The 26923-nt window shown below is 44.3% G+C and overlaps 1 protein-coding gene and 1 long non-coding RNA gene across 3 annotated transcripts; one reads left to right on the forward strand and one right to left on the reverse strand.

Moving 5' to 3' along the window:
* On the reverse strand, positions 1-26910 carry EHHADH (enoyl-CoA hydratase and 3-hydroxyacyl CoA dehydrogenase). Of its 2 annotated transcripts, none has more exons than XM_048077225.2 (7): positions 26775-26910; positions 18921-19024; positions 18160-18332; positions 16883-16994; positions 16455-16559; positions 10019-10360; positions 1-2498 (listed from the first exon to the last, which is right to left on the reverse strand). In XM_048077225.2, exons 1-7 carry the CDS (start codon positions 26846-26848, stop codon positions 1228-1230), a joined length of 2181 nt encoding a protein of 726 aa, XP_047933182.1. In that variant the 5' UTR covers positions 26849-26910; the 3' UTR covers positions 1-1227. The 2 variants fall into 2 exon arrangements, with proteins under 2 accessions (XP_047933182.1, XP_066858211.1); XM_067002110.1 differs by lacking the exon at positions 26775-26910 and adding an exon at positions 26573-26768.
* On the forward strand, positions 5579-8482 carry LOC136791433 (uncharacterized). Its single transcript, XR_010833481.1, has 2 exons — positions 5579-6921; positions 7423-8482. It is a non-coding gene; the product is annotated as an uncharacterized lncRNA (long non-coding RNA).
* Positions 26911-26923: the final 13 nt, after the last annotated feature.

Below are 26923 nucleotides of genomic sequence, written 5' to 3' on the forward strand. Positions count from 1 at the left end.
TTTTCCGTTTTCACTATGGTATCATATAATCAAAGCAGTTTTATTAAAATAGAAAGCAGAAGTTAGATATCCGATGTTAATCTTCCTGAGAAGGGAACCCAGACCCACCCACGCCCCATGCCAGCCTAGGCGATAAATTCACAGGCCAAGAGCAGTCGGTGACTGCCCCACAACAGCAACTGGAGGAAGTTTGGTCACCTCCCCCTGCTCTGCTCCCTGTGTGCCTGCAGAAATGTTCCTGCCTGCGCAGCTCTGGAGCGCTGCACTCCTCCTCGTGCCCTCTGTGCATGTGAAAACCCGGTAAGTGCCAGGCCAGGCTTCAGTCTGGTCAATTAGATCAATTAGGTAGCTGTAGGCAGGCAAGAAAGGGGGAGGGTTGGCAACGCAAACCCACACTTAGAGATGCCAGAAGATGTTTCTGCCTGGACACAGACAGGTGGATGATAAAGGAGGCTGGAGCCTGGATGCAGAAGGCCGGTCGTGAGCCAACATCACCGGGCAAGTTAGGCAGGTTGATGCATTTGGGGCTTTTCTGTCATATATCAGAATTTTCTTCTGTGGGAGGAGGGGACAGCACCAGCCCTGCCCCTCGCTCTCTGTCCAAAGCTGCTCTCTCCAATTCATTTGAATTTACCTCTGAAAGGCACTGTGCCCCTTGTGCCAACTCCCCCCAGCAGCAGGAAGGGAACAGGCTCCAACTGTCTGCGTTTCAGAGAGCCAGGAAATCTGGGGTGGAGGTGGGCTGCAGGGGGAGATCTGAACAGGCTGCGAAATAGATTTAGGCCAGGATCTGGTAGATTCATCTCATGTGGGGTGAACTGTGACCGTCTCCTTTGTGAATTGTGACCATCTCTCTCTCGCCTCCGTGATTTGCTTTGAGGGCTGTGTGCTGCTGTCCCTTCGACACAGACAGGCCGGAAGAGAAGCACTGCTGTGAAGTCCTAAAGGCAGAGCAAAGTGAAATGCATTCGTGCACAGCGATGTGCAAAACAGGTGGGTGAGGCTGGTGGTGAGACGGAAGGGTGGGTGACGGCAGTGGCTGCCGGCAGCAGGGGGCTGACTGAGATCAATCGTTGGCCAAAGTTATTCTCTGTGAAGGCCCAGGAAGGTTAGTGACATTGTTTACGAGCCTGAAGCACTTTGGTTTTGATTGGAAAAGACAGGGCAATTACAGCACCTGTTTCACGAGATCTCTCCCATGAATTTATAGAGCAGGCATCAATGAAATCACAGCTTGCTGCTCTGTGAGCCTGAGCACGACATCCACTCTTTGAGGGGAGGGTTCCCCGCAGCTACCAGCTTTTTCAGAAAGGCACTGGGACGCAGCTCGGGGACATCAGGGTGGGCCTCAGAGTATTTCTGCAGCTTAGCCAGAATGCGAGGGAGCCCAACGGTGGAAGCATAGAACATGGGGCCACCCTTGTGCTTTGGCCACCCGTAGCCATTGATATAAATGACATCAAGGTGTTCTGGGCCTGAAGCTATTCCTTCAGCCAGGATGTTAAATCCTTCATTGATGAGAGAAAACAAACACCGCTCCAGGATTTCCTCCTGGTCTATAAAGCGGGTCTTGATCTGATGGGTGTCCCTGTACTCAGACAGGAAGCTGTGAAGCCACGGATCCGGCCTGGCTGTCCTGCCCCCAGCCTTCTCGTACTGATACCAGCCCTTTCCAGTTTTCTGCCCAAACCTGCCTTGCTCACACAGAAGGTCGGGCAGCGGGCTGTAGCGACGGCCGTGCCGCTGGCGGGCAGGCGTTCCTGGAGGCAGTGAGGCCCCAGTGAGGCCCTGGCCCTTCCGAGACCTCCAGCCCACATCCAGCCCGGCGAGATCAGACATTCGGAAAGGCCCTATCTTAAACCCAAAATCTTCAATAACCTGATCTACGTTCTCTGGTCTGCTTCCTTCCTCTAAAAGGAAAACTGCCTGTTGTACATATGGAAACATCATTCGGTTCCCGACAAAACCAAAGCAATTCCCTACCACCACTCCAACCTTCTTCATCGCTTTGGCTAGCTGCATGGCAGTGGCAATGGCAGCTGGGGACGTGTGACGGCCATAGATGATTTCTAACAGCCTCATCACATGAGCAGGGGAGAAGAAGTGTGTGCCAATGACCTGCTGTGGGTGGCTCGTGGCAGAGGCTATTTCATCAATGTTCAGGGCTGATGTGTTTGTACACAGAAAGGCCCCCGGCTTGCAGATCCCTGACAGCTTTTTGAATATTTCCTTCTTCAGTGCCATGTTCTCAAACACAGCTTCGATAACTAGATCTACATCCCGCAACCCATCAAAGTCCACAGTGAACTGGAGACGTGCAGGGTTATGGAAATCCAGGCTTTGGGCATCCTGCCCCATTTTCATAGCCTCACGTTCCAAAAGGAGCATCACAGCTTTTCTTCCCGTGTTCAGATACTCCACGTCCTGCTCAAGGGCTACCACGGGTATGTTGGCCTTAACCAGAGAAGTCACAATGCCTCGGCCCATTGTTCCCAGCCCTAGGGATAAAAGGGAGATAGAATCAGAGACTATGAATAGAAAATGTTACAATCAATCACTTGACAGCAGCACTTCCTCTGGTATCTCCGGGATAAAAGGCAGAAGCCTAAGCAAAATGAATGGTGCACAGACAGAAGAAAAGAACTGAAGACTCCGAAAAAGGAATGTGAAGTCTCTCTTTCAGCGAGCCTAAGTGTTTGAAAAGCAAGAGCAGAAAGGCAAGTTGACTTCTTCTCGAGATTACAAAATACCAATGGGATTCACTCCATGTGATTCACATCTTCTCCCTGTGAAGTTTTATACCTATGGAAACCAGCATCGCTTAAGAGTTAGAACCTGGTGAGAGCAGACAGATCTGAGTTTCTACTTCAACCTTGTTGCCAACGTCTAGCAGCTTCAACCTCAGGATACCAGTGCTTCTCTGGGGCACTCAAGGAAGAACATCAGTGCAAGCAAACACACCCCACAGAGATTCAGACACCAGCAAAGCTCAGACAATTGGTTTCTCCCTCCTCCTTGCAAGTTTCCTCTTTGTCTCCTTCTTCTCCCTCTGCTCTTCATTGCATAATCTTTGATGCAAACACAAATTCAGCTGCAATTTCTGTAAAGACTCTCAGAAACCGATCTGCTCTTGATTTTATCTCTGTCTCATATGTCTCCCATTACCAGTCCAGGCATGGAACTAACAATGTCTTCTTAATCCAGAATTCAACATATCCCACCTCCTTTTCAATCACTTGAGAACATCAATAGCCTTTTGCTTGCTGTTCACACTTCATATTGGACATCTCTGCCCACCGGGAACAAGCCAAGTCGTCCAATGCAGGCTATTGCTAACTTTCGAAGGTTACTGAAGATACAGTCTTCCTTGTCCAACCGTGCAGTTAAAACTCTTGTCCAGAATTCCCATTACTGAACATCCATTTGAGCTGTATTTTTTCCTCCAAGATCCGTAAATGTGCTATTACCAGCTCATAATAACACTGGAGGAATAATATTGTGGTGATTACTGGCTCGCTCCTTTCCCTCCTTCTGAGCCCTTCCGCCAGCTCTGCCCTCTATTACATTAAACGAAGCCGCAGGCTTACACTTTCCTATGATACCCAACCCACGCTACTTACGCTGTTCTCCCCTGATGGAGGCTTTTTGGACTGAGCAAATACAAACTAGTGAGAGAAGGCCGGTGCAATTTACCAGCTTTAAAAGTGCAAAGCATTTGAACGGGAGGACTATTAATATCCTAAATAAAGCAACAACTAGACAAAGTCCAGGTTTGTCATAATTCTGTAAAAATGATTTTTTTAATCCCAGGTTTACAAATGAAAGTCTGCTAAACAAATAAACAGAAACAAGGGGATTAAAAAATTTGTCTAAAGCAGCTTTATATGGAAGAGCTGAAATTATGTCATCAGTTAAACAAGTTCCAACTCTGAAGGTCAAACGAGGTAGTGTATTTTTCCTGCAAGCTACACACCCTTGATTTAGTTCTGTCCATGCTAAACTTGTATACACCGAGGACATTTAAAACACTCCCTGCTTAGCTTTAAGAACAGTTCTTATAGACATCACTATCTGGATGCTTGCTCATAAACCATTTCGCTGCCAAGCAAATGCTGAACTTCCTTTCTAGGAAATTAAATCTTCATGATCAGACACTACTGAAATTAATTTGAAAATAAAGGTAGAATAACACGAATCAATTCTTGGTATTTCATTGTCCACGGTTTGCTGACTGACAACCAAACAAACACAAATAGCTCCTTCTGCTTTGCTCAGTTCTCAGAGGCTTGGATGTATCAGCAGGGTGTTAAAACAGCTCTTTCTGTCTTCGTTGAGCTACAAAGACTGCTTTCTTCTCAGACAGTGTGGGAGTGTCACCCACCACCTCCCGTACAGCCACCAAGCCCAGCCCCATCTTTAAGGCTCTCTCTCGACATCATGGTAAAGGGTTTGCACTTCCACATCCTAGTTCTTCACAGCTCCCTCTTGAACTCTTTTATTCCTTTCCATGGGTTTCCCTTCTTTTCGAAGCCGTACTAAAGAAACAGCCTATACATCCTGGGCCTTAGTAACTCCTGCTCCTCTCAGCTTCAGTTTCCTGACTGAAATCTTAGCAGTTCTCTCACGACGTGAACAAGCTGCTCCCTCCTAGATCAAAACTCTGGTGTTAGCTGATTCAGCTCTTTGCTTTTGTTCACATGTAGTGTAAGTACTCCCGTCTAGGTTTTCACCGTCCCACGACAGACAGGCGTACATGGCTGTAGTCCTGCACTTTCTAGGCCACAGGAGGAGGCTTATAGATAAGACATGAGCTTGCCAAGCTTGTTTCTGACCTAGAAAAGCTGTCTCTCAACTTACTACATAACTCTTCAGTGGCCTGTATGAAATGATGTTTAATGAAGCTGGCAGAGAGAGTAATGAAAGCCCCAAGGGTTTTGTTACATTAGAGCTTGCACAGCATGACTCCCCTGGAAATATTTTCTAAAATTGGGCTATAAAACCAAGGAGAGATCTGGCTATTTAGTAGGGAAAGAAGCATTTCTAAGGACTTCCCTTTCAAATTTATAGAGACTCGTGATCTTGGCGAAAAATGTATTAGAGCAGTAAAAAATGGTAGGAAATCACTGGGTCTTGCATGGGTAGAAGGCTGTACAAGAAAGGGAAGTGTTGCATGCTCAGTTCAGGTTGCACAGACCAAAACACGGCTAAGAACTACTCCAGGATTTGTACTGTACGTTTTGTTTTGTTCCTCAGTTGGGCTCTTACTTCCCCCAGATCATTACAAAAACCCTATATTCTTGTCTTTCATTCAGGGAACTGTTTCCAGAGCTGTGTTCTTGCCCAAGGCCCAGCTTTCAAAAGAAGACTGAAATGTGCTTCAGGAAAAGACCAGTGTCTAGCCATCTTGCTTCTGGCCTTTCATTGCGAAATGTAGCTTTGGCATATAAATAAAGCTACGCTTAAACTCCTGAAATTTAAGGCCAAACATGGATACAACAAAATCATTTGTGGGGCAAGCAGAGTGAATAATGATTGTTAATTATTGCTCTGTCACATGAGGTACTGAGAATATGAAAAATGATGCAAAGTTAATTGAAGGATTTTAAAAACAGGTTTCAAAACAAACGAACTCGAAATATGTATAAAACAACTTATGTAGAGTCACACGCACTAGAGAAATACTTATCAGTAGAAAACATTCTGAACTATAATGAATATTTAGACTTTAAAATAACAGGAATTGGAAACAGCACTTTATAAATTGGTAAAAATATACAAGGACTGTTCCAATTTTCATGTTAAAAATAACAATGAGCAATTGGTGGTGGTGGACTGATGCAGACTGGAGCTGCTTCTTTCTCTAACTTTTTCAGGGTACGAACTTCAAGCAGAAATAATGTGATACTCGAAGCAAGCAGGAAGCTACTGAAAGACTGAGGAAGGGACAGAGATGAACTCTTTCTCTGGGTGATGAGGAACCAGAGAAGGTGGAAAGAGATGGGAGCCGAGAGCACAGAGCAAGCAGGAGCAAATGATGTAGGTGGCATCGTCTGTGTCTGAAGACAGCCATGGACAGCTAGGCCAAGAGCAGGAGAGATCTTGCCCAGCTGGGTGCTGCTTGTTATCAGTCCTTCAGCAAGCAACCCGCAGACAAAGGTAGCTGGCGGGAAGCCAGGACTGCACGGCAACAGTCGCCAACTCATCAGCAATGCCATCTATCAAGCAAGCCTACAAAAATGACACATAATGCTTGATGCTGAACATCCATTAAGACTTGGTGCCAACTCCTTCTAACAAGGTCCTGCTAACACTGGATTGACAGGGGGTCCACAAAGCCAGGCTCCCCCAGCATTCGTGACACTGCTTCCATACCCAAAAGTCCTCTGTGCTGGCAGAAAAGCTACTGAAGGAGGAAGATGTTGCAGTCATCTTCTCAGTTGTTTCCCATTTTGCAGTGATAACAGACAGAAGAATCACCATATTGCAAAAGGGTTTTAGTGTGTGAAACAGTACTATTTGGAATTGGGGGCTGCATGACTTCTGACCATCCAAAATGGATGCAAGATCATGCCTTCCTCTCTCCAGGGAAAACAGGGAGACCCTGGATAACCTATAGAGACTCAGTACTTTAAAGGGATGATCAGCACTATTTTAAGACGTGTCCCTAAAAGTTCATCCCTAAGATTTTGGTTTCTGGTGCTACAAGAACGTGCTAATGATCAAGAATATGGAAATATGAGATGGTACTCGCTAGAGAATGACTTCTTGTTATGGCAGCCTGAGAGAGAAAAAAATGCAATGGTGTTGGCATATTCTGAACCCATCTCCAAAGGACTTGCTATTTCTTTGATACCGAAAGGCAAGACATGAGGAAGTCCTTCCAGAGGAAAGAGAAAAAGCCCAGTGGGGTGGCAGAAAGAAGTAAGTGATGGAAAGCGATGACATTTAGTATGGCATAAGATTAAGAGTTAAAAGGAGGTGATCAGTGGCTTCCCAAACAGAAGCTGCTTATCAAATGAAGAATAATGTCTACACCTCGCACAAACAAAGCAAGCTATATTGCTTATGGGGGTTATTGATAGAAGCAGTGATTCAGAAAAGGAATTAGGAGTTTTGGCAGGTGTCAAGGCCTTGAGAGGATTGATAAGCTTTAATGACCCTGACCAGCTACACCTGGAGCCTCGACCCCACACCCACCACCCAGGGGCTTCAGAGCCCGATTTAAGCTCAGCCCTGGGCCTCTGCTCTTTTCCTGAGCTACACTGGAGAACTGCCTAGCTCTGGCTGTGGTCCCATTGAGCCACACCTCAACCTGCTGACTGGCTTCCCCACTTTACCTTGGACCTGCTTCATCGTGTGAATTTTGATTGATTGTCTGGATCCTGGCATGATCTCAGAGTCCGTCCTCTTTGCCTTGCTCAGGTACTGTAAATAATTGATACACCAGAGAGCTGTGCTGCCATCCAGAGGGAGAACTGACAGGTACGTCATGAAGCTCAACAAGGAGAGATGCAAAGTACTGCGCCCTGGGAGGAATAATCCTATGCACCAGTACGTGCTCAGGGCTGACTGGCTGGAAAACAGGATTGCAGAAAAGGATCTGGGGTCCTGGTGGGCACCAATTTGACCAAGAGCATCAATGGGTGCTTGCTGCAGAGAAGGCTGATGGTATACAGGGCTTTATGAGGAGTGATGCCAGCAGGCTGAGGGAGGTGAGTTGTCCCCTCTGCTCCGAACTGCTGGGTCCAGTTATGGACTCCTGAGTATGACAGAAACATGGAGATACTGGAATGAGCCCAATAAAGGGCCACAAAAATGATTAAGGGACTGGAATGACTCACATGTGGGGAAGGGCTGTGAGAGCTGGGACTCTTTCTGCCTAGAGAAGGTGGGAGTGGGGCAGAATCTTGTCAATGTACACAAAAAGCTGAGGGCAAGGTGCAAAGAAGAGGTAACCAGGCTCTTGTCAGTGGAGCCCAGTGTCAGGGCAAGAGGCAAAGGGCAGAAACTGAAATGTAGGAGGCTTCATTTGAATATCAGGAAACATTTTTTTTGTGCTGTGAGGGTGACTGAGCACTGGTATGAGTTGCCAGAGAGGCTGTGGAGTCTCCATCTGTGGAGATATTCAAGAGCTGTCTTGTCACGGCCCTGGGAAATTGGCTCTAGGTGGCCTTGTTTGAGCATGGGGGCTGGACAGGGTGACTTGTAGAGGATTCTGGGATTCCCCTCAGTACTCCATCCCTTGGAGAACTGCTGGCCCTTGCTGCTTCCTGACAGTGGATAATTAACAGGATGTAGTAAACATGGCTAATACAAACATTGGGTGTTACCTTGAGCATATTAGGCAGGAGCAAAGAAGAAATATCTTTTTTGTACCTGGTCTTAGCATAATTACTCCTCGAATACTGTTCACACTTCTGGTGTGCATGCTTTGTGGAGTGTTGGGAAAAATCAGAGGAAGTTCAGAGAATAAAGAAAATGACTAAAGCGTGACAGATTGTGCTCAGCAGCAAAAGAATCAAAGCAATTAGTTTATTTATTCTGCAAAAGGTATGGGTTAACTTGAACTATGTCTGTAAACAGCTACGAGAAAACTGGAACCTGGGTAGAGGTTGGGTCAGCTTCAGATCAGAATTCAGAAGTCTGGCAGATTTTTTTTTTGGCAGTTCTTAATCTAAAGGGTGGGAGATGTAGCCCTACCGGTTCAGTTTGGAAATAAGATACAGGCTGTTTTTTCTAGGAACCTTCAAACAAGGATTGGATTGGTCCCTAAAACTTCCCTTAGTTTAGTTACAGCATGAACATAAGTAGATCAGATGCCCTGAATGGTCCTTTTGGCTATACTGTTTTTTTGGCTATACTGTTTATTGGTTTTGAGACTCTTCAAGAGAAGTTAGTAATTGTAGCATCATTTATCAGTCCCTAACAAAGACTGTCCATTTAATTGTTGATTCTAGTCACCTGATTGTTCCTACAAAACTTCAGCATAAGCCCTTTCTGCCAAAGAACACTAGAGGACTGACCTGTCTGGGTTTGCTTGCACGCAAGTCACATGATAAATTTGGTGATAACTCATGCCTTATTACCCAAATGACTTAACAGCCACAGATCTGCCTCACAAGGCTTGTGGACCAATGTTCAAGAAATGTTTTCCTTAAAAATAAAGCATGGATTAAGTCAGGGAAGCTAATGAAGAGAAGGGAACTTTGAAAAATAAGCGTTTCTCTGGTCTGAAATGCTCTTCCAGAGAGCTCCTTACAGGGCACAGGAGGCCTGGAAAGAGCAGTGTTGGTCTGGTGAGCTCTCTCTGAAACAGAATGGATGTTTTCCAAGTGCTCCATTACTCATCTAACCATTTCTGAGTGCTACTATCAACAGGCAGAGCTGAAAGATACTACTTCTTTTTTTTAAAATCTCAGCAGTGCATCGAAGGTTTTATTTAAATTGCTCTTATAAAAAATTAATGAAGGCATTATCTTGCTGGGCTACAAAATGGCAAGAGTGGATCCCAGTGAGATGAAATCTTCTTAAAATACAGCTGTCAAAACATTTTTGTTTTAATATATCCCTGAGTGACTCTATACACATGCACTTCTAATACAGAACTAGACCAGGAGGAGGAGAATTTTGTGCAAACCTGTTTCTAACATGGAGCAAAGCCAGGACTCAACATGGCAGTATTTAAAAGGGAACAGACTGCTTATGATCCACAGATGAAGTGACTCTGAAAGTGGAGGAAGTTTCTCTCCCAAAGAAAGGGGTGGGGTTAGGTAGCAATCTATTAGGAAATGACTTGCTATCTGACCTTCCCTGAGCTTACCAGTGCACTGACAGCTTCTTTCCTTGCATGTCACCTATGGGCCTGAGATATCTGTCCTGTGCTGGGTACCAGTGACTGCTAGGGAATTCTACTTAGGCTTTCTGCCATGAGTAAAACCCTGCTATACTCATCTTGCTCCCTTTCAGCGCTGCTGTTAGCTGCACAGTCAGGAAATGCAACAGCTTTTCATCCCCTTACCTATCACAGCCGCTCTGCGGATGGGCTGAGGGGAAGCACTTTTCCACGAAGCTCCACTGAGCGTTGTCCACCTCTGCACTGCTCTCTCTGCAAAGAAAGCATACTGCAGTGCTTGGGCCTGGCCTGAGGTCAGCAGGATGTTAAACAGCTCCCGTTCCCTCTGGACTCCATCTGCAAAGGGCTGCTCTGTGGCGGCTTTGACTGCTTGGAAGCAGAGCTCTGGAGCCAGGCACCCCCGGGCCTGTTTCTTCACCTTCACTAGAGCCTCACTGAGAAATGCTTCCATGTTGGGCAGCCTTGGAATGGGCTTCAGGCTGAGCCTGCGGGGTCCCAAGGGCTGGCCTGTGGGTAGAAAAATGCAGTTATAGAACAAAACATTCCATGCTTCCTGGAGGACTATAGATTTTCATCTCTCTACATAGAATGAGAATCTGTTATACCTTTTTTCCCCTCCTGCTAAGCCCACTGTACTAGGGCTTGCATGGCACAATGATCTGGGTCAGCATTCAAGTGTCTGATGCTTCTCTTTAACTTCGTTTGCCTTGACAATGGCAATTTTTCAAGACCCTTCTCCCCAGACTTCAACAAAGCAAGATTTCAATTTCAAAGACAACTCTCTCCTTCCTTTTCTCAGCTACAGAGTGACTTGACTTCTCCAGTTCTTACTCCACGGTTCCAGCTGTCACATTCATACGGCTCCTTCTGTTCTTTCTGTGAGCTTCAGTATTAGAGTTTTTCCCTAGTGTTGCTCAGCACTCAATGCCCAATTGGCATTGCCAGCCAGATGCATTCCAGCCAGGGTCCTGACCCAGACGTTTATATGAATGACTGGGAAATGCACCCTGACTTCAATTCTTCCCTAACAGCAGGAGTCCCCTGTTCCCTGTGGGACTAGCCAAGAAGATGGCTCACACAGCATGAGTTGGGGAGCAAATGAATAACAAGGAAGAGTTCATGCTTCTGTGTCAGCAAGGGGTGAATCAAGCAGCCACAGAAATACATGAGCCTCATTACAGGAGGAGGTTGCTATGGTAATACCTAGAAAGAATTCTTAATTGAGAGAAGTTAGTTACATTTCAGACACCAAAATCCTCTTCAGAAACATAAACCTTGGTGCCCGCTGGGAGATCTCTGATTTGGCCATGTTCAGGCTATTCCTATTGTCTTAGCAGCTTGCCTCACTAAAGACCATGGAGGAACAAGATCAGGAAATTCAGGAGGCATCTCCTCAACATTCCAGCATTTGCACAAAGCCTTTTGTCATCATAGCTACATCCAGATCATTAACTGTGATGTTATGGCATTGAGCACTGCAGCACTGTCCCCAGGAGCATCCTTGACCACCACTACAGCAGGACGGTGGGTGGGCCCCCTCTGATGGGAGCCCTGTGCTGGGAAGCTCTCTCGTGTATAACCTCATTGGTCTGGCTTCTGTTATGAGCTCTGCGTAGCAGCATGTTTCTTTCAAAGGTGGCATATTGCACCCAGCTCTCCCTTCTCTTCCACTGTCTGACTGAAAATGCCACTGCATCAGCAGAAGATTTGGGAGCAGGAAATCTGGTGCCCCAACATACACAGGGTACTGAAAAGCAGGAATAATGGCAGCGCTGCAATTGTGGTTTTCCAAAGAACATGTCCTGACTCTAACTCTTCCTCTAAGACCAGATGCTTTTAAGAGAGAGAGAGAGGGGAGAAAAAAAAAAAAAAGAATTCCCAGGCTGAGTTGGTATTGATTTCCTGAAACAGTGGTCTTCAGAGGTCAGGCTCTTTAACTAAGCCTTTTAGAGAGCAGAAAAAGATGAACGCTGACCGTGTAAGCAGCTTCGCCTGTGAGTCCATCAAAATGCTTCCACACTGACAATGAATATAGCTTGGATTTGGCAGTACTGCAGGATTTCAGTCAAGATAATTCTTTATTTTTGAATCCTTTGTCTTACCTAAATGTATGTTTTTAATATGAGAATACTCTTCATCCATAGTCCTTTGTTTTGGACTGAAATAGCAGGTTTCATTTTTTCAAAAAGGAAACCACTGCTTTGTCCCAAAAAGCAAATCTGATGGCTGGAAGACCACTTAGGACGGGACAGACCAAGAGACTTCATATATCTCCCATGTGAGAAGTGAACAGAAATGCTACTGGCAGCCTTTAAACATGGTCTTCAGACAGCAAACTGTACTTGTTAAGCACAAATACTGATGAGGAATGTGAGACAGTTGCTCAGACTGAAAAGTAACTCTCCTCAGGGTCCTGTAATAAAACTCTTATTCGGCTAAGCATTTCTACAGCACCTCCATGCAGCTTCCTTGCTGCTGCAATGCTACTAAGAATCAAAAGTGTACTTATGAATAGAAAGAATGATCTGAATCTAAACCTGGGAAGATTAGTGCAGGATACCTACAGCTTGGTTTCTGAAATCAAAGAAGCAAGAACATGATGAACGATACTGGACATCAGTGATGTAGAGAAAGGCATCACCCATGAACAGGAGCTAGCACAGGTATCTACTTTGTTTTGTTTTGCTAGGGTTTGTAATCCAGGTGGCACAAAGGATGGACCGAGTCCATAACACTTTTATCAGCAAAAGCAACATGTAAGCCTGCAGTATCAAACACGGCTATTTAAAGTAAAAAAAAAAAAAAGGGCATCCCAGAGTGAACTCTAGGGATATTACTGGACTGAAGGCAGGGCAAGCTCAGTAGTCTGCATGATGCAGCAAACTGTTTGTACATGTCTGGGGAGCAAAGCTGGAACTGGTTCCCTGTTCTTCAGGCTAGCAATGGTCTCAGACCACTCAGAGACGAGTGTGGCTACTGTCGACCCTCAATTCCCTCTGGTTGTCTCAAAGGGGCATTTTGCTAGATCTTCTGCTTAAGGAAGGTGGTAGCCAGAATGATAAGCCCAGGAGAGAGATTCAAATATCTGCCTATTGTACACCTTCCCAGAGATAATGCACTAAATGCCCTTGTAAATGTAACTGAAAGACTTTTTCCAGTACTCGCCATTTAAAGCATGCAGTTACTGCATGAGCAGCAGTAGCTGCTACTCCTGTGGGTTTCATGAGCCTCAGAAGGAACACATGCTTCCTCCACAGTTACTGCTGGTGGCCTACAGGCAGAAACTCCTAATCATCTTTCTGTGCAGAGCGTAATACCTGTGGGGTCTGAACTAATCTAAACTGAACGGACTTTGCTTGGCTCTTTGATGTATGCCATTGATGCTCTTGTGCTCTGAGAAGATAAGTTAATCAGCAGACATGGTCAGAAAGCAAGAAATCTGCTTTGCAAAGGATCAGCTGCCATTTTCTCCTCCAGCCCAGGAAGACTACAGCAGGCCAACAGAGGTGGGCAGTGTAAGCTGCAAGCAATTATGGCAAATTTTCAATTTTTTGATGCCATCAGGTGGACAAATTATGTAATGCAGCTTCAAATTAGTGCAGTGGTTATCAAACACATTTAATGGAAGAACATTCTTCTAGTCTCTAAGGACTTAGCTTCTGCCTATTCCTTCCTTCCTTAAATAAAAAACCTTCAAGAGTGAAAACTTTCTCTTGCATAAACAAGCAATTTCTTCTGAAGAAGGACAAGAACACACACTCACTTCCTACTCTGCGTTATGTAATTACTGGTTTTGACTAAAAAATATTAGATTAAATGTCCCTGTGCATTCCTACAGACATTGATTCAGAGCTGTTCAGAAGGTGTTCTTCATTAAGAATGTTCCATAAAGTTTTACGGATGAAGATTTCCCAGCCTACCTACTGTAAAGGCAGTTCTGTCACCTATGCATAGAAACAATCAGGGACCCTTGCTTCAGTGAGGCCACTCATCTGAGGCTGATCTCTTGCCCTGAGTTACTGCAGCTCTAGTGCTGAGAAAGCTTTAAAAGAAAATCCTATCTGAATGGGTTTTTGAGATGGATCTTGCAGTAGAGCACTCCCGGGCTAGGAGCAGAAATTCCCTCAGTGACAATGAGTTATTTAACCAAACTGCTCTGTAAGAAGCCAGCAGTTGTTAGCCTCATGTGTGTGTTTTTGTGTTTTTTTTTTTAAGAAAAAAAATGTTGCCATACAAAGTGGATTTCCGTGATGGCATTTCTGTGCAATTCTGTTTTTAAGATTGTCTGGAAAATGTCTACTGAAAACATAACTTAGCTGGTCTGGGTTTGTTTCCCCACACCACATGAGACTGTTATATCTCTTCTGCAGCCCTGAGTTACAGAGATACAGAACTAAAAGTGCTGTTTTGCTGTTGTATGGCAGGAGAATTTTATTAAACTTATGCGAAGGCCAAAACCAGGAATGACTCTAAAGGTACATATGGATTCTGGGTACCCCATTCTGTCTGCTTGATTAGGTCACCTGAGGATAAACAGTGCAAAAAAACTTCTCATGATATTCTGCAAAGTCTAAAGATAAATTTTCCAAGCAGGAGAGAGATAAAGATGAGCTGGTCTCCAGTATTTTCACTGCTAAAGAACATGCTGCAAATGCCAGTAGGGCTGTTAGATGAAGTTTGAAAGCATTTTTCTTTAAAATTCTGTTGGAGTTGGTATACAGTGTGATGATGTGAAATACCTTCAGTGACACCACCCATTCTTCACTGAAGCAAGAAACAGAAATGCTACTGCAAATAATGAGCAAGCCTGGAACAGACAGGTTACCTGCTGGACATCCAGTCAGGATTCTTGCATGCTTACACAGTTCTCGATTTTCCTTGCTACTGACGTTTTCCAGTGAAACCGAAGCTACAGAACAGGAATTTGCCAGTAACTGCAGTGCACAAGAGTTCCAGAAAGCAAGTTATACTGAGAAATAGTGTGTTCAGTGACTCATTCCTGAGGTTTTCCTCTATGTTCAAGCTGACTTTGACAATTCTCAACCACTGCATATCTGTCACAGATGAAATAACCATACAAATGTCTACAATTCACCCCATTTCACTTAGCTTTTGTTGAAAGCCAGGATGCTTGCCAGTTTGCTAGCTCTAGCAATGTATCTATTACTCATTTTATGATATACTGATTCTGCCATCAGTATCGGTATCAATCTTACACATGGTCTCATTCAGAGGCTGAGAGGTTACATCAAAGGGAACGCTATTTGTTGGGTTAATCTGTCTAGCAAAGTAGCAATATTTCACTGCCCTCCCAGCTGATGGAGAAATAGAACTCCCATTCAAAACAGACAAGATCAGTGAACCGAAGTGCCTTTGCTTTTCTTAAGCAATAGTGAAGTAGGTTGGATATTGGGAAGAACTTCTTTACCGAAAGGGTTGTTAGGCATTGGAATGGGCTGCCCATGCTGAGTCACCATCCCTGGAGGTCTTTAAAGGATGTTTAGATGTAGAGCTTAGTGATATGGTTTAGTGGAGTACTTGTTAGTGTTAGGTCAGAGATTCAACTAGGTGATCTTGGAGGTCTCTTCCAACCTAGATGATTCTGTATATTACCCATCTTTCTAAAGTTTTATATTTAATTAGATTACATATCGGGAAAAAGAAAAGGATTGCTTGTGTCATCAGTTCTGCACCAGAAATGAAGCCCCAAAATCATTAGCATGAATATGTTGAGAAGGAAGAGCATCTATTATGGAAAACGCAGCCAAAGAACATGCTTTTGCACCTATCTGATAAATCCCATGCTGCAGCTAAGTATGCAAGACACTGATTTTTGAAGAATAGTGTATATAGCTGTCTTGAAAACATGGTGCATTGTCATCTAGGACAAAGCTGAGGCTGCTTCAACTCCTAGCATGGGAGAAGTACTCCTACAGAAAAGGAGAATTGGTCGTCTTTGTAGTAAAGAAAACTGCAGGAGCACCCCAGTTTGGAAAAGCATTGCCTGTAAAGGCCACGTGATCAGAACAGGAAGATTGTTTTTTTTTTTTCCTTCCTTGTGTGCATCTCATGTGAAAGAGCTCCACATCAAATCCTGACAGGAGTCAACAGTCTGTCTCCAAAACAGGCATCTCACCACGCAGCCCAAGGACAGTCAGACTCATGGATCATTGAGTTCAGCTGAGGATGTGCCAGTCCCTCCACTAGAGGGAGAGTTATTTTTTATCAGCCCTTATTGACGATGCAACTGATCTATGCACAATACCAGCTGTCATCCAAAGCTATATATGGGAAGAGCTCATATTCCCCCAGATCAGTTGAATGCAGTAGCCCAGAGGAGCATGCAAGTTTGGATATATAATTAATAAGCATAGGGACTCCTTATTTCTGTTCTTCTCTGAATCCTCATTTGAATTTCTGCAGCTCTCCAGCATCTGAATTTTTCCACGTTCGCTTAACAGAAAAATTCTGCAGCTAATTTTGTTTCAGATGGATGCCAAAACCCAATGAATGGAGCATATGGAACAAACTAGCGGGCTTTGTTCTGACTCTCTTCGGCCTCAACAATTATTTCTTGGCATTGCTACAGTTCTTTCCTCACCAATCAGCTTGTTTGCCAAGCGAATTCCTGCCTCAACTGTGTTCTCTTCCACAACTTCATCAACCAAGCCCAGCTTCAGTGCTTCAGTTGCTGGAATGTGTCTTCCTGTGATAAAAAGAGAAATAAGGTGACTACAGTGGGGCATTACAGGTGACTTCATTCTTTTTAAATCTGGTCAAATGACTTGTGTAGCTGGCTTCAAGTATGAGACAAGCTCATTGAGCACAAAATGCATCACGAGCTATATGCCTCAGAAGCGCTTATGTCCCCTTCCTAGTCAATCCTTATGGGAAACAAGCTGAATTTCAACCCAAGCAGCTATGTGTTTAAAAAACAAAACCGAAAGCCATAATGCTTCACTAGACCGAAGTGATGGTATGACTCAGTCATCCTCATACACACAGCAAGGCCGAAGTACAGCACTTTACCTGTAGTGATTAGATCCAGAGCAGCTGGCACCCCAATCAGTCTGGGTAGTCGCTGAGTGCCCTCAGCACCTGGAAGTAACCCAATGGTGACCTCTGGTAAACCCATCCGTGCCTAAAGTAAAGTCAAATTCAACAAGTAGTCTTAGCAAGAGTGTCAATTATGAACCACGCAGAACAAATACAAGCAGACCTGATTACACGCGATGCTCCCCTAGGAATCATTAAAGAACTTCTATATAGAAACCTCATCCTTGCTTTTTGCCATGTAAGACAAGCCCACTCACCCTTTTCAACAACTTATGTACAGAAGCAGAGGAGGTGTCACACTTCAGAGGATGTGTGGGTGCTAGCACAGCACTGGATTAGACCAAAGGGGACAATAGCATCGTCCCAGACCACAACACATGTGCAGACAAGGCAAGTAGGTGTTAGTAAATGCTAGAGGGTTGTCTGTGACTTGCTGTCTCCCTACCCTAGTTCTTACAAATTTATTGAAGGAAGAATGGTACCACTCACATACTGAGCTTTTAAACTAACTCTCCTTCCAAAGTGCTCAAATGGTTCTTGATGCACTTGAGATTTAGTAGGGTTACAGCAGAGAAGCTAGTGACAGCAGGAAGAGGGCTCCTGTCTTCTCTTAAAAATCTATATAGTTTGTTACTTAAAAAATAAAATACATTTCCAGTTGAGCTCTTAAGGGATGTGGGATTATTTTAAGACTACTACTTCAGGCATCCTTCTTAAGTGGCATACAGGATACGTAGAGTACCTCTTTACAGTGTTATAGGAACCCACATTGTCAGGGGAAAGTGGTTCATTCTGCAAAAATGAGGAGATGCTCCTATCAGCGAAGAGTCTACGTAAGGAGACCAGGTGCTGCTAAAAGGTGGTTCAGCAATCCTGAAGGTAGGGATTCAAGAGGAAAAAAATAAAATAAAAAAACTTTTAAAGACTTAAGTGTGTGGGGGGAGAAGCTGTCTGTTGGGTAGAGTGCTCTCTGAGGAAACAGAGCCCATGGGAAATCAAATTGTAAGTGCTCTATGCTAGCTGAGTTTCAACTAGCTATTGAAACTAGGTCACTAGCAGAAAGAAATGCAAAATTCATGTGGCTGGGGAGAAAAGTAAGAGAAAGTCATGCCGCATAAGCCAACTACGTAGAATTCAGATAATGACTACTGAGACAGAAGGCAAATTAACACTTAGTCTCTGAAGTTTCTCTGCAGGAAAGATACAGGAAGCTCCTCTTCAGGAGCAGCCTCTACTTCACAGCGTGTTACCTGCACATGTGCAACCCGAAAGTGACAGCCAAGTGCCACCTCCAGGCCTCCTCCCAAGGCAATGCCTTCAATGGCAGCCACCACAGGCTTCTCGCTCCTTTCGATGAGAGAAACTAAGGGGCCCAAGGCAATACCCTGTCTCTTGGGAGAAGAAAATCCTTGAATGTCAGCACCTGAGAAAGCACAAAGATGAAAAGGAATTACTGGGGAAAGCAGCGACTGGAATGATCCTTCCCTTGGTGCCATTAAACATCACTGCTCACAGATGTTTGAGGTCTTGCAGAGATGCTGCTGGCAGGAGAGTGGTTAAGAGGAAACAACCCCTTTTGGGACCAGCTGCAAGAAAGCAAGGTTCCTTAAGCCTATTCAGAAAGCTAAGGGGATTGCAAAGTACAAAAATACATAATTGTAATGATCATGCAGTTACTAAGGTAATTTGCAGAGATGCTTATTTAAAAAAGGAAAAAGAAAAATATTGAGTCTGGAATAGTTAAGTTCAAGTTACTACTAAGAAGCGATGTTGAGCTCCACAAAAATTCCCTACCTTCACAGATTTCTACAACTAGAGGAGATCTGTTACTCATAACTGCCCTGTCCAATCTCTCATGTGCCCCATGTAAATCATGGGACAGCAGAGTAGAAAAAAATCTGCTGTCTCGTGGCCATTTTATCAACAGCGTTATAAGGCAGAGAATCTTCAGATGTGGTGGGCAGGGAGTATTTGCTCTCTTTCTCAGACTGATTGAAGAAACTTGTCTTACCTGCACTGAATTTCCCATTTTCGCCACAAATCATAACAGCTTTCACTGAAGGATCTGCATCCGCTCTCTTCAGTCCATCCTCTAATGCCTGAAGAACTGTCAAACTGAAATGAATTAGAGAGTCAGCAACTAATGGTCAACTACATTACCTTTCCACCAACACAAAGAGGCTCAGTGAAAATAAGCAGTAAGTCCATGCAAGTCTGTCCTCTGACTGGTCTTCTGCCATAGCCCCTCTGGGTGAATCTTCATTAGTCTCTCACTTCAAGGCCAAGTGCCAAAACCCACAGGCTTATCACTGCTGACTGACCTGTCACTCAGCTGCTGCAGAGTCTTCTTGTGACTATGATATCCCTGTTTCCAAAGCAAACAGCACGGGGAAATGTTCTTTTGAAAATGTCTTTTTGAATTAAATATTCAGATTTTTAGGAAAACAGTTTAGCATAATTTGGAAGTAATTAATGCTAAACCACTCCTAACCTACAAACTTTTTAAAAGGGAAATGAGCTCCGGGGATAAAAAGCTATCTTTCAAACACCTGACATAGAGCTGGTGCTGTGCTGACAATTATGAAGCTTTCGCTTTGCAAAGACCTGTACGTAGGCCCACGCTTGAACTTGTGTGGCATCCTGTCAAAGTGAATTTGGGCCTAAAACACTAAGAAATTTTTTGTCTCATCTGAACATATCTCCACAGACACAAGTCATTAATGTGTCCAGTGAAGAATTACTAAAGAACTTCAAAACTGAACAGTTAAGTATAAATAGTATTTTTACAAATCAGATATTAAACAGAAATCTGAACTGACTATTCATCCACTTAGTATTTGAAGCATAAAAACTAAACATATACTCTCCATGACCTTCCATAAATATATATATTTTGCTTTAGAAGACAGTGACAATAAAGAAGATGGTAGGTAAAGAAGCATTAACGCCTATCACATATTAATAGAAGCAGTAACAAAAATCGTGTGTATGTATAATTTAGATACCAAACTGTGTTCATATGCAAGAGCTGTGGGGGAGATACTTTTCTGCATGCATACATACTACAGCTGTAGATAATGACTCTGATTCAGGAAATTTGAGCCATAAGTGGATAGAAAAATACTCAAGTATCATATGTGCTTGTCCAGTCCTTTATAAATAAATACAACTTCTCTTCTCATGTAATTCAGTGGGATAACTGGAGCAAAGGAACTGTGAATCATGTCTGTGATCTATCTTAGCCCGAGTTCCCATCCAGAGGGAGCTGACAAAGCACAACCCAGCATGTATGTATGTATGTATAATCTGGGCTATAAGAAAGCCACTGATAAAAATATTTTGTAAAGTTATAAAAATGATGGCTACATTATTCAGACCCTGTATATTGAAACTTCTTTGTAATCAGGTTTCTAAACTTCTATATTGGCATTTCTTTTGTAAACCCCAGTTGAGAACTGTACAGGGCTTTTTTAGTTCCTCATTTCCACTTACAGAGGTTAGGCAAGTGAGATTCTCTGGGAAATTGGTACTGCCACACAGAATATTTCAATTCTGATTCACTGTTCTGGACGTGACCCCTGGTGAGAACAAACAGGCACCATCCCAATTGGAACCTGCCCTCTGCCACATGATTTGGGCTGTCAGCTGCACTCAGCTCCTACTGGCTGAGTCTCCACATCACATCTGTGCTCCAACTCAGTTCTTTCCTTGTCCTCTGGTTTTGAGTCCCTGAAGAAGAAGGAAGGCAGAATTCCTCTTTTTTCCACGTCTGCAGGGCAGCACACAACCGGGCATTGCTACTGAACTTCCAGTTAAAAGCTGCACGCGTGCCACGCATTTTTTTAACCAACATTTGTCTGCTTGCGTCCAGCCCTGCAGTGCTCTCTGGCGGGCTGTCTGAGGGGTCTCCAGGTCCAGCTGCTGCCTGGGTGAGGCCACGCAGCCACAGGGTGGGAAGTGTCATTTCTGGAGAGAGATCAGCCAGTTAGGTACCAATTGCCTCCTCCAGAAATACAGAGAACTCCAAAGTGTGACATGAGCGACGGTTCCGAAAGCTGAAACTTAAAATGAAAATAATTTGGCCATGACAAAGAAAAACTACTAGGTGACTCAGTAAAGATCTTTTCAGTGCACCTAGCTCTATTTAGCAGAACACAAAGCCCTTCCAATTTTAATAAATGGTTTCATACTCTCTGGGACAAATACACGTTAAAAACTTGGTTTTATCTCATCCCATTTGTAACATCAAGTGCTCCGGCTGCTGCTGTTTGAGGAGGACCCACAGGCTGCACCCTGTGCTCGAGTCTGTTTTTTTTGCATCAGTGCCAGGCTGCAGAAATACCAAATTCACCTAATGCTGGAAGATTAAAGGGAAAACCTTTATGAAATGTCACTGCACCTTACAATCTATGGTGTAAAGAGGGGGAAAATATGCAGCAGGATCCCTAACAAATATTAAATTTTGGATTTGAAAATATTGTGTAGGAAAATTGCCTGATTCTCTTGCAGGAGCAGACAAGAAGCAATCGGAGCATTTCTGTGTTTACAGTAGCCATGTGATCAGCAGTTGCAAAACGCCCATATAAAAGGTTTGCCCCTGTAGATGAAAAGGTTCAGGGTTTTATATAAGAAATTATTTACAAGCCCTCAGCAGTTACAAAATACTCCTACCAGGAGAAAAATTAGTCATCAAGGCTGCTGTAAAATAACAGTTCAATACCTACATTATCTGCATTAAAAGAACTATTTTTGACAGAGAATAACTTGACCCTGTTCTTGCATAAATATTTCTTCTCCCTCCATACAACCTTTTCCCAGTGAGAAGTGTTTGTGGGACAAAAAGGAAGAAGAACCAGACTTTTTGCAGCTTCTTGTTCTAAAATGGAGCAACACGTTTGCTCCAAGACAGGTTAAAGTCCAACACAGAGGCTGCGTGGCTCAGTAACTCGCGCTGCAACTGGTACTAAAAGATACAAGCTTTCATGCTTCCATGAAAGCAATCATAGTAAAATGTATGACAGCATAATTATAAAAATACTCAAGGGTATCACAACTTCAAACAGCTAAAACATTAGAGAAGCAAAAAAGTCACCAAAATTTGCATAAGTATTTCATTACTGCAACAGTATCATTCATTTAACGGAAACAATGCAAAAATTCACTGCATGTGTTCCAACTGACTCTTAATCCCATGCTATGTAGTCAGCTCTGCCATGCGTACTGTTTTGTCTGCAAAAGTCGTTATACCGAGAGGATTCAGTGTTATGTGTTTTAGAAACGTGGCAGGTGCTGTTAAGAGCATGTGCACCCCGGGATAAGAGAATATTCCTGTAGGTGACCCCACCAGGTTGTTTCTGTTTTGCATAAAACTCTACTCATTGCAGTGATGATGTGCTGGATTTGTAACAAGCTTTTAAATAACTTCAAATTTTAGCTTGGATTTGTGAATGTGGACTTTAATTTAAAAAGAAGAAAAAAAAAGGCAATTTAAGGGAATCCCCAAAATTAATTCAGTCAGGTTCCAATCTAACAGTAGAAAATGCTATTTGTGGAAAACATGCAGCTCTGGTCCCTCCCCCTTGTATTTCCCCTGACATCCACAATCACTGCATGAGGGATGGTCCCGTATGCATCCACATACCTTCATTTAGCATCCCCTATCGACCTGCTGTCCACAAAGTTCTCTAATCCCCAATTCTGTCGATCCATCTGCCTCCACAGGTTCCTGTGCCATCGAGCTCTGTGTTATCTGTTTTAAAACAATCTCCTACTTAATCAAACACCTCTAGTTCAACTACTGCAGGATTTTGTAAACAGAGTTAGGCTTTCAATTTATTTGCTTTCTTTATGATTTTGTAAATCTTGACCTTATTGTCCCACAGCCTTTTCCTCTCCGAGCTGATGACTCTCGGCCTTTCCAGTATATTTTCTCAAGGCACTGCTCTGTCCCCTTAGTTATTTTCGTCATCCCTTTCTGGATCATCCCCCTGTCCTTTTCCAAATACAAAGTCCAGAACTACACACAATATTTAAGCAATTTTTTAGTTTTACATTGCAGAGGAATGATGCCCTCTGTTTTGTTGTCACCATACATGCTGATGGTACCCTACGTTTTCTAGGCGTTTTGGTCTGTCCCAGCACAGTGAGCTGATGATTTCAGAGAACTGTCAAGGGTAAGGATCTTTTTCCTGAGCTGTAAATGTCAGTTTTGAACTCAGCATCCTCTAAGCTTGTCCTGGTTAATTTATTTATTTATGTATTTAAAGAACTTTTGGCTCTTGTGTGTTGTTTTTTTTTTTTTTGTAGCAGGCTTTGAAAAGCACTGTTTATATTTTTAAAATCGCCTTAATTTACAGCTTGCATCTCTCCTATCATGTTTTACCCTCTTTCTTGTTCTCATTTGAGTAAGCTTTCCACTTATTAAAAATAAAAATCAAACTTTTCCCTGGGTCTCCTTAGCTGTCCCATCGAGCTGTTCTGTTCTGGATCACTGCTGGCTGAATGGTTTACCTAGGTCTCTAAGAAACTTTAAAACAGAACAAAACCCCAACAAGAAAAAAACAAACCAGTCTCCATGCTTGATCTTTTGTGCTTTGGACAGCTCCTTTCAGAGTTACTTGTGTTTGGCTTTGGTCACACTGCCTGATATTTACCTAGTTCCCTTCCTTGAAACTCAGTACTGGTGCTGCCTTTAGCTGCTCTGTGCTCTCTCACCTCAGTGTCAGAGCTAGCCGTGTGGCTGCTGCTGTCACAGGGCAGCTCTCCTCTAACACAGCTTGAATCGAGCCATGCATTAATTAATACCAACATTAATTAGTTAATACCATGCATTAATTAATTAATACCAAACCCAGGATGGCATCTTTTCTGTGGGGTCTAAGGTTAGCAGTTTCAGGAAGCAGACACTTACTGCACCCATTTCTCTCCACATCTCAGCCGATGAGGCACTATCCCTGTCCCACACGGGTAACCACGGTCTCCCATCATTGCACCTATCCCGAAACTGCAGCTCCTCTAACCTCATTTAACATTTTCTGATTGTTATCCTGATCGGGGGTCTGAAGGACTGTCCTAGCAGTCACAGGGAGCCTGGGACTGCTTTTCCACTCATGGCAGCTATGTAGTTATGCTTTATATAATCCCACACATACACTCCTCTACCTCATCCCTGTAAATTCAGTGGCCTGGCATCACAGCTGGCAGCTGGGCCCACTTGATGCCAAGAATCCAGTTCCTCCACCTTATCTTTTTAGAGTTAAAAGCATTGATACAAAATCACTTTTGTGTTTTGCTTTCTGTCACTCACTCAGAACTGCATGTGCTACTCAGCTGGCATTAGCACATTTTTCCACATCCTTCTTAATTTTCAGTGCCAGCAGCCTGTCTCTGCTTATGAAGTGCGGCTGATCCTTTCTCTTGTCTTGTCTGCCTGTTCCCCAAAACTGTCCAGTTCCTTGCACATCTAAATCTCTTCTTTCTATGCCACGGTCTCACAGATGCATTAGTACTGCAGATCTCTGGAAGTTAAACCTTTGCAAACCAGGGAAAAAAAGCAAGTTTGGCACATGCCAGCTCTGCTAGTGGGGAGATGGATTAGCTTGAAGGGGAGTCTGTGTGTGGGAGCCAAATTTGCTGCCAGACTGGCAAGTCAGCACACATTCCTCAGGAAAGCACTGCCTGGGAGGTACCTACACAGCAGCAGATGCTGTCAGACAGCAAAAAGCAAATTTCTACCCACCAGTGGCTTCTAAAGTGCTAATGGCTGGTGTGATGGCATGGGAGCTGGGACAACGGCTCTGAGTGTCACATGTAATGGGGACAGATAGGTGAGGCCAGAGCAGGAAAAACATACCAGCCTTTTAAAAAGCATCTGTGCCTGCTGTGAAATTAAATCGTCAGGACTGCGGGACATGGCTCCTGTCTGTAAGTTTCCCTGCCTGCTATCACCTATGTAGTTAGACATCTCAAACAGCAATCACAAACCTGCTCTCCTACAGTCCAGCATATAAAATACGCAGAAGTTTCGTGCAAGGATCACGGAGGGCCCTCTACCTTTCCTAGCTATAGCCAGGTCTCAGCTAAAAACTACTTGATGGCAAGTATGAAACAACTGTTGATTCCTGCTAAAACAGATCTTACCCTCACTGCTAACAGAATAGTGCAAAGCTGGTAAAAGCTGAACTCAGTGCATCTGTCATGCTTGCTCCCTGCAAATTCAGCAGATCTTAACAGATCAGGAAATAAAGTAAAAGCCCATGAAAACCAAGCTATCCTTCTGAAGCTGGTTACAGTGAAGTGGACGTGGCTGCACCATACTCCAGCGACGTGTACCGTGTTAGTTGTCTCAAGCAGCGAAACAATTGGCTGGAACTGCTTGATGTAAGACAACAGGGACAGGTCAAACCCACCTGTCTTGTTCCCTCACGTGTTGCAAGCAAAAGTTTCACAGCAGCTTAACTGACAGGGCCAGGATCACAGCAGTCCGAGTTACGCTGCGTTAGAGCGCTTACTGCTTTGCATGGTAAGGATGGCAAGTTCGCTGTGGGCACAGCCGGCAAGTTTTCTTAGCCCAGTCTTGGCCACAGGAGGTCCAAGGGATATTCTGGGAATCCTATATGTCTATACATCTGGGAGTCCTATAAATCAATCAAGTTACTGCAGATTTGCTTTCCCATTCTAATTATCTGATCACGTGAAAATGATCTTTCTGTGCTTTCAAATGTTGCAACAAAAGAGAGCAGGCATTCATGCTCTTACTTGCTTCTCAGCTTCTTTTTAACAAACTTTCTGCTTTAGAAGTTGGGCATGACTGCAGTGGATTTTTTGCCTTGGTAATATACATGGAATATGTGCTAAGATTACTGCTACAGAATGGCTCTTCAACCACAGCTGCTTAAGAAGGGTCCATGTGCTGCTATTCAGCTACATGAACTATAATATACTAACCTTGTTACAAATTACATAAACCGAAAAGCATGTCTGTCCACTTCAATCTGTGTGGAAAACTACAATTTTCAGGGGCTCCTGAATTGTGTTTGACTGTTTTTCACTGGCTGGTTTGAGATCACTTGTGGTCTTTCTTGACCACAGTTTTTAGAGGTCAATTTCTTAATCATTTTTAAAAGCCAAGTGCACTGTTTACACTTCTGACACTGGGGCTTAATCTCAGTGCCAGCTCCTCTTGCTGAACCACATCTGCAGCCTACAGAGCCCTTTGCCGTAACTAACCCCTGTGCTCACTTGGAAGCACAACGAATAGCCTGCAGGCCAAGTAATGTGAACAGCAGCCAGTCTTGGAGAAAAAGCTGGTTTTCACCTACAAACTCCAAAGGAACTGCGGGATGAAACAGCCGAGCTGCTAATGCTGCTGTGTGATTTCTCGCTGGAAGCTTCATCCTGATACTTAAAGACTGGAAATGACAAGAAACGTGCTAAGTTTGAAAACAGATTCCATGGGAGATGGCAGAAAGCACAGATTGATGAGCCTGGCATCTCTCCTGAGGAAAAAAAAAAAAGTATCTAGAAATTATAACAAAGACCAAAAATCTTGGAAAAGTTCAGCATGGTTTTTGCAAAGGGAAAGCTAAGCTCAAAAGCTTGTGTCAGCTCTGTGAAGGCGTCATCTGAGCAGCGTCCCCTCAGCCGACGGTCGCCTACACACACCTGCAGCGGGACGGGCACGGGGGTGCCCCGGCCGTACCCCTCGTCCCTCCGCCCCAGTGGAGACCCCCCCGGCCCCTTAACCAGGCGGGGGCCACCACCCGGGGGCCGAGCCGCAGCCCCCGGGGCCGGGAAGCCCAACGCCCCCGGCCGTGCCCCAGCGCGGCGGCCGCCTCACGAAATGGCGGGCGGGCGCCGCCGTTACCTCAGCGCGTTGACCGGCGGGTTGCGGAGCCGGATCACGGCCACGGCGGCGGCGTTCCTCGCGTACTGCGCCATGCCGGCCCCGTGTCACCGCCGGACAAGGCCGTGGGGACCCGGGCGGAGCTGGGGCAGGGCACGCAGCGGGGGCGG

This window comes from Anser cygnoides, chromosome 9 (genome assembly GCF_040182565.1).
Source record: "Anser cygnoides isolate HZ-2024a breed goose chromosome 9, Taihu_goose_T2T_genome, whole genome shotgun sequence".
In the NCBI taxonomy this organism is placed as follows: Eukaryota; Metazoa; Chordata; class Aves; order Anseriformes; family Anatidae; genus Anser; species Anser cygnoides.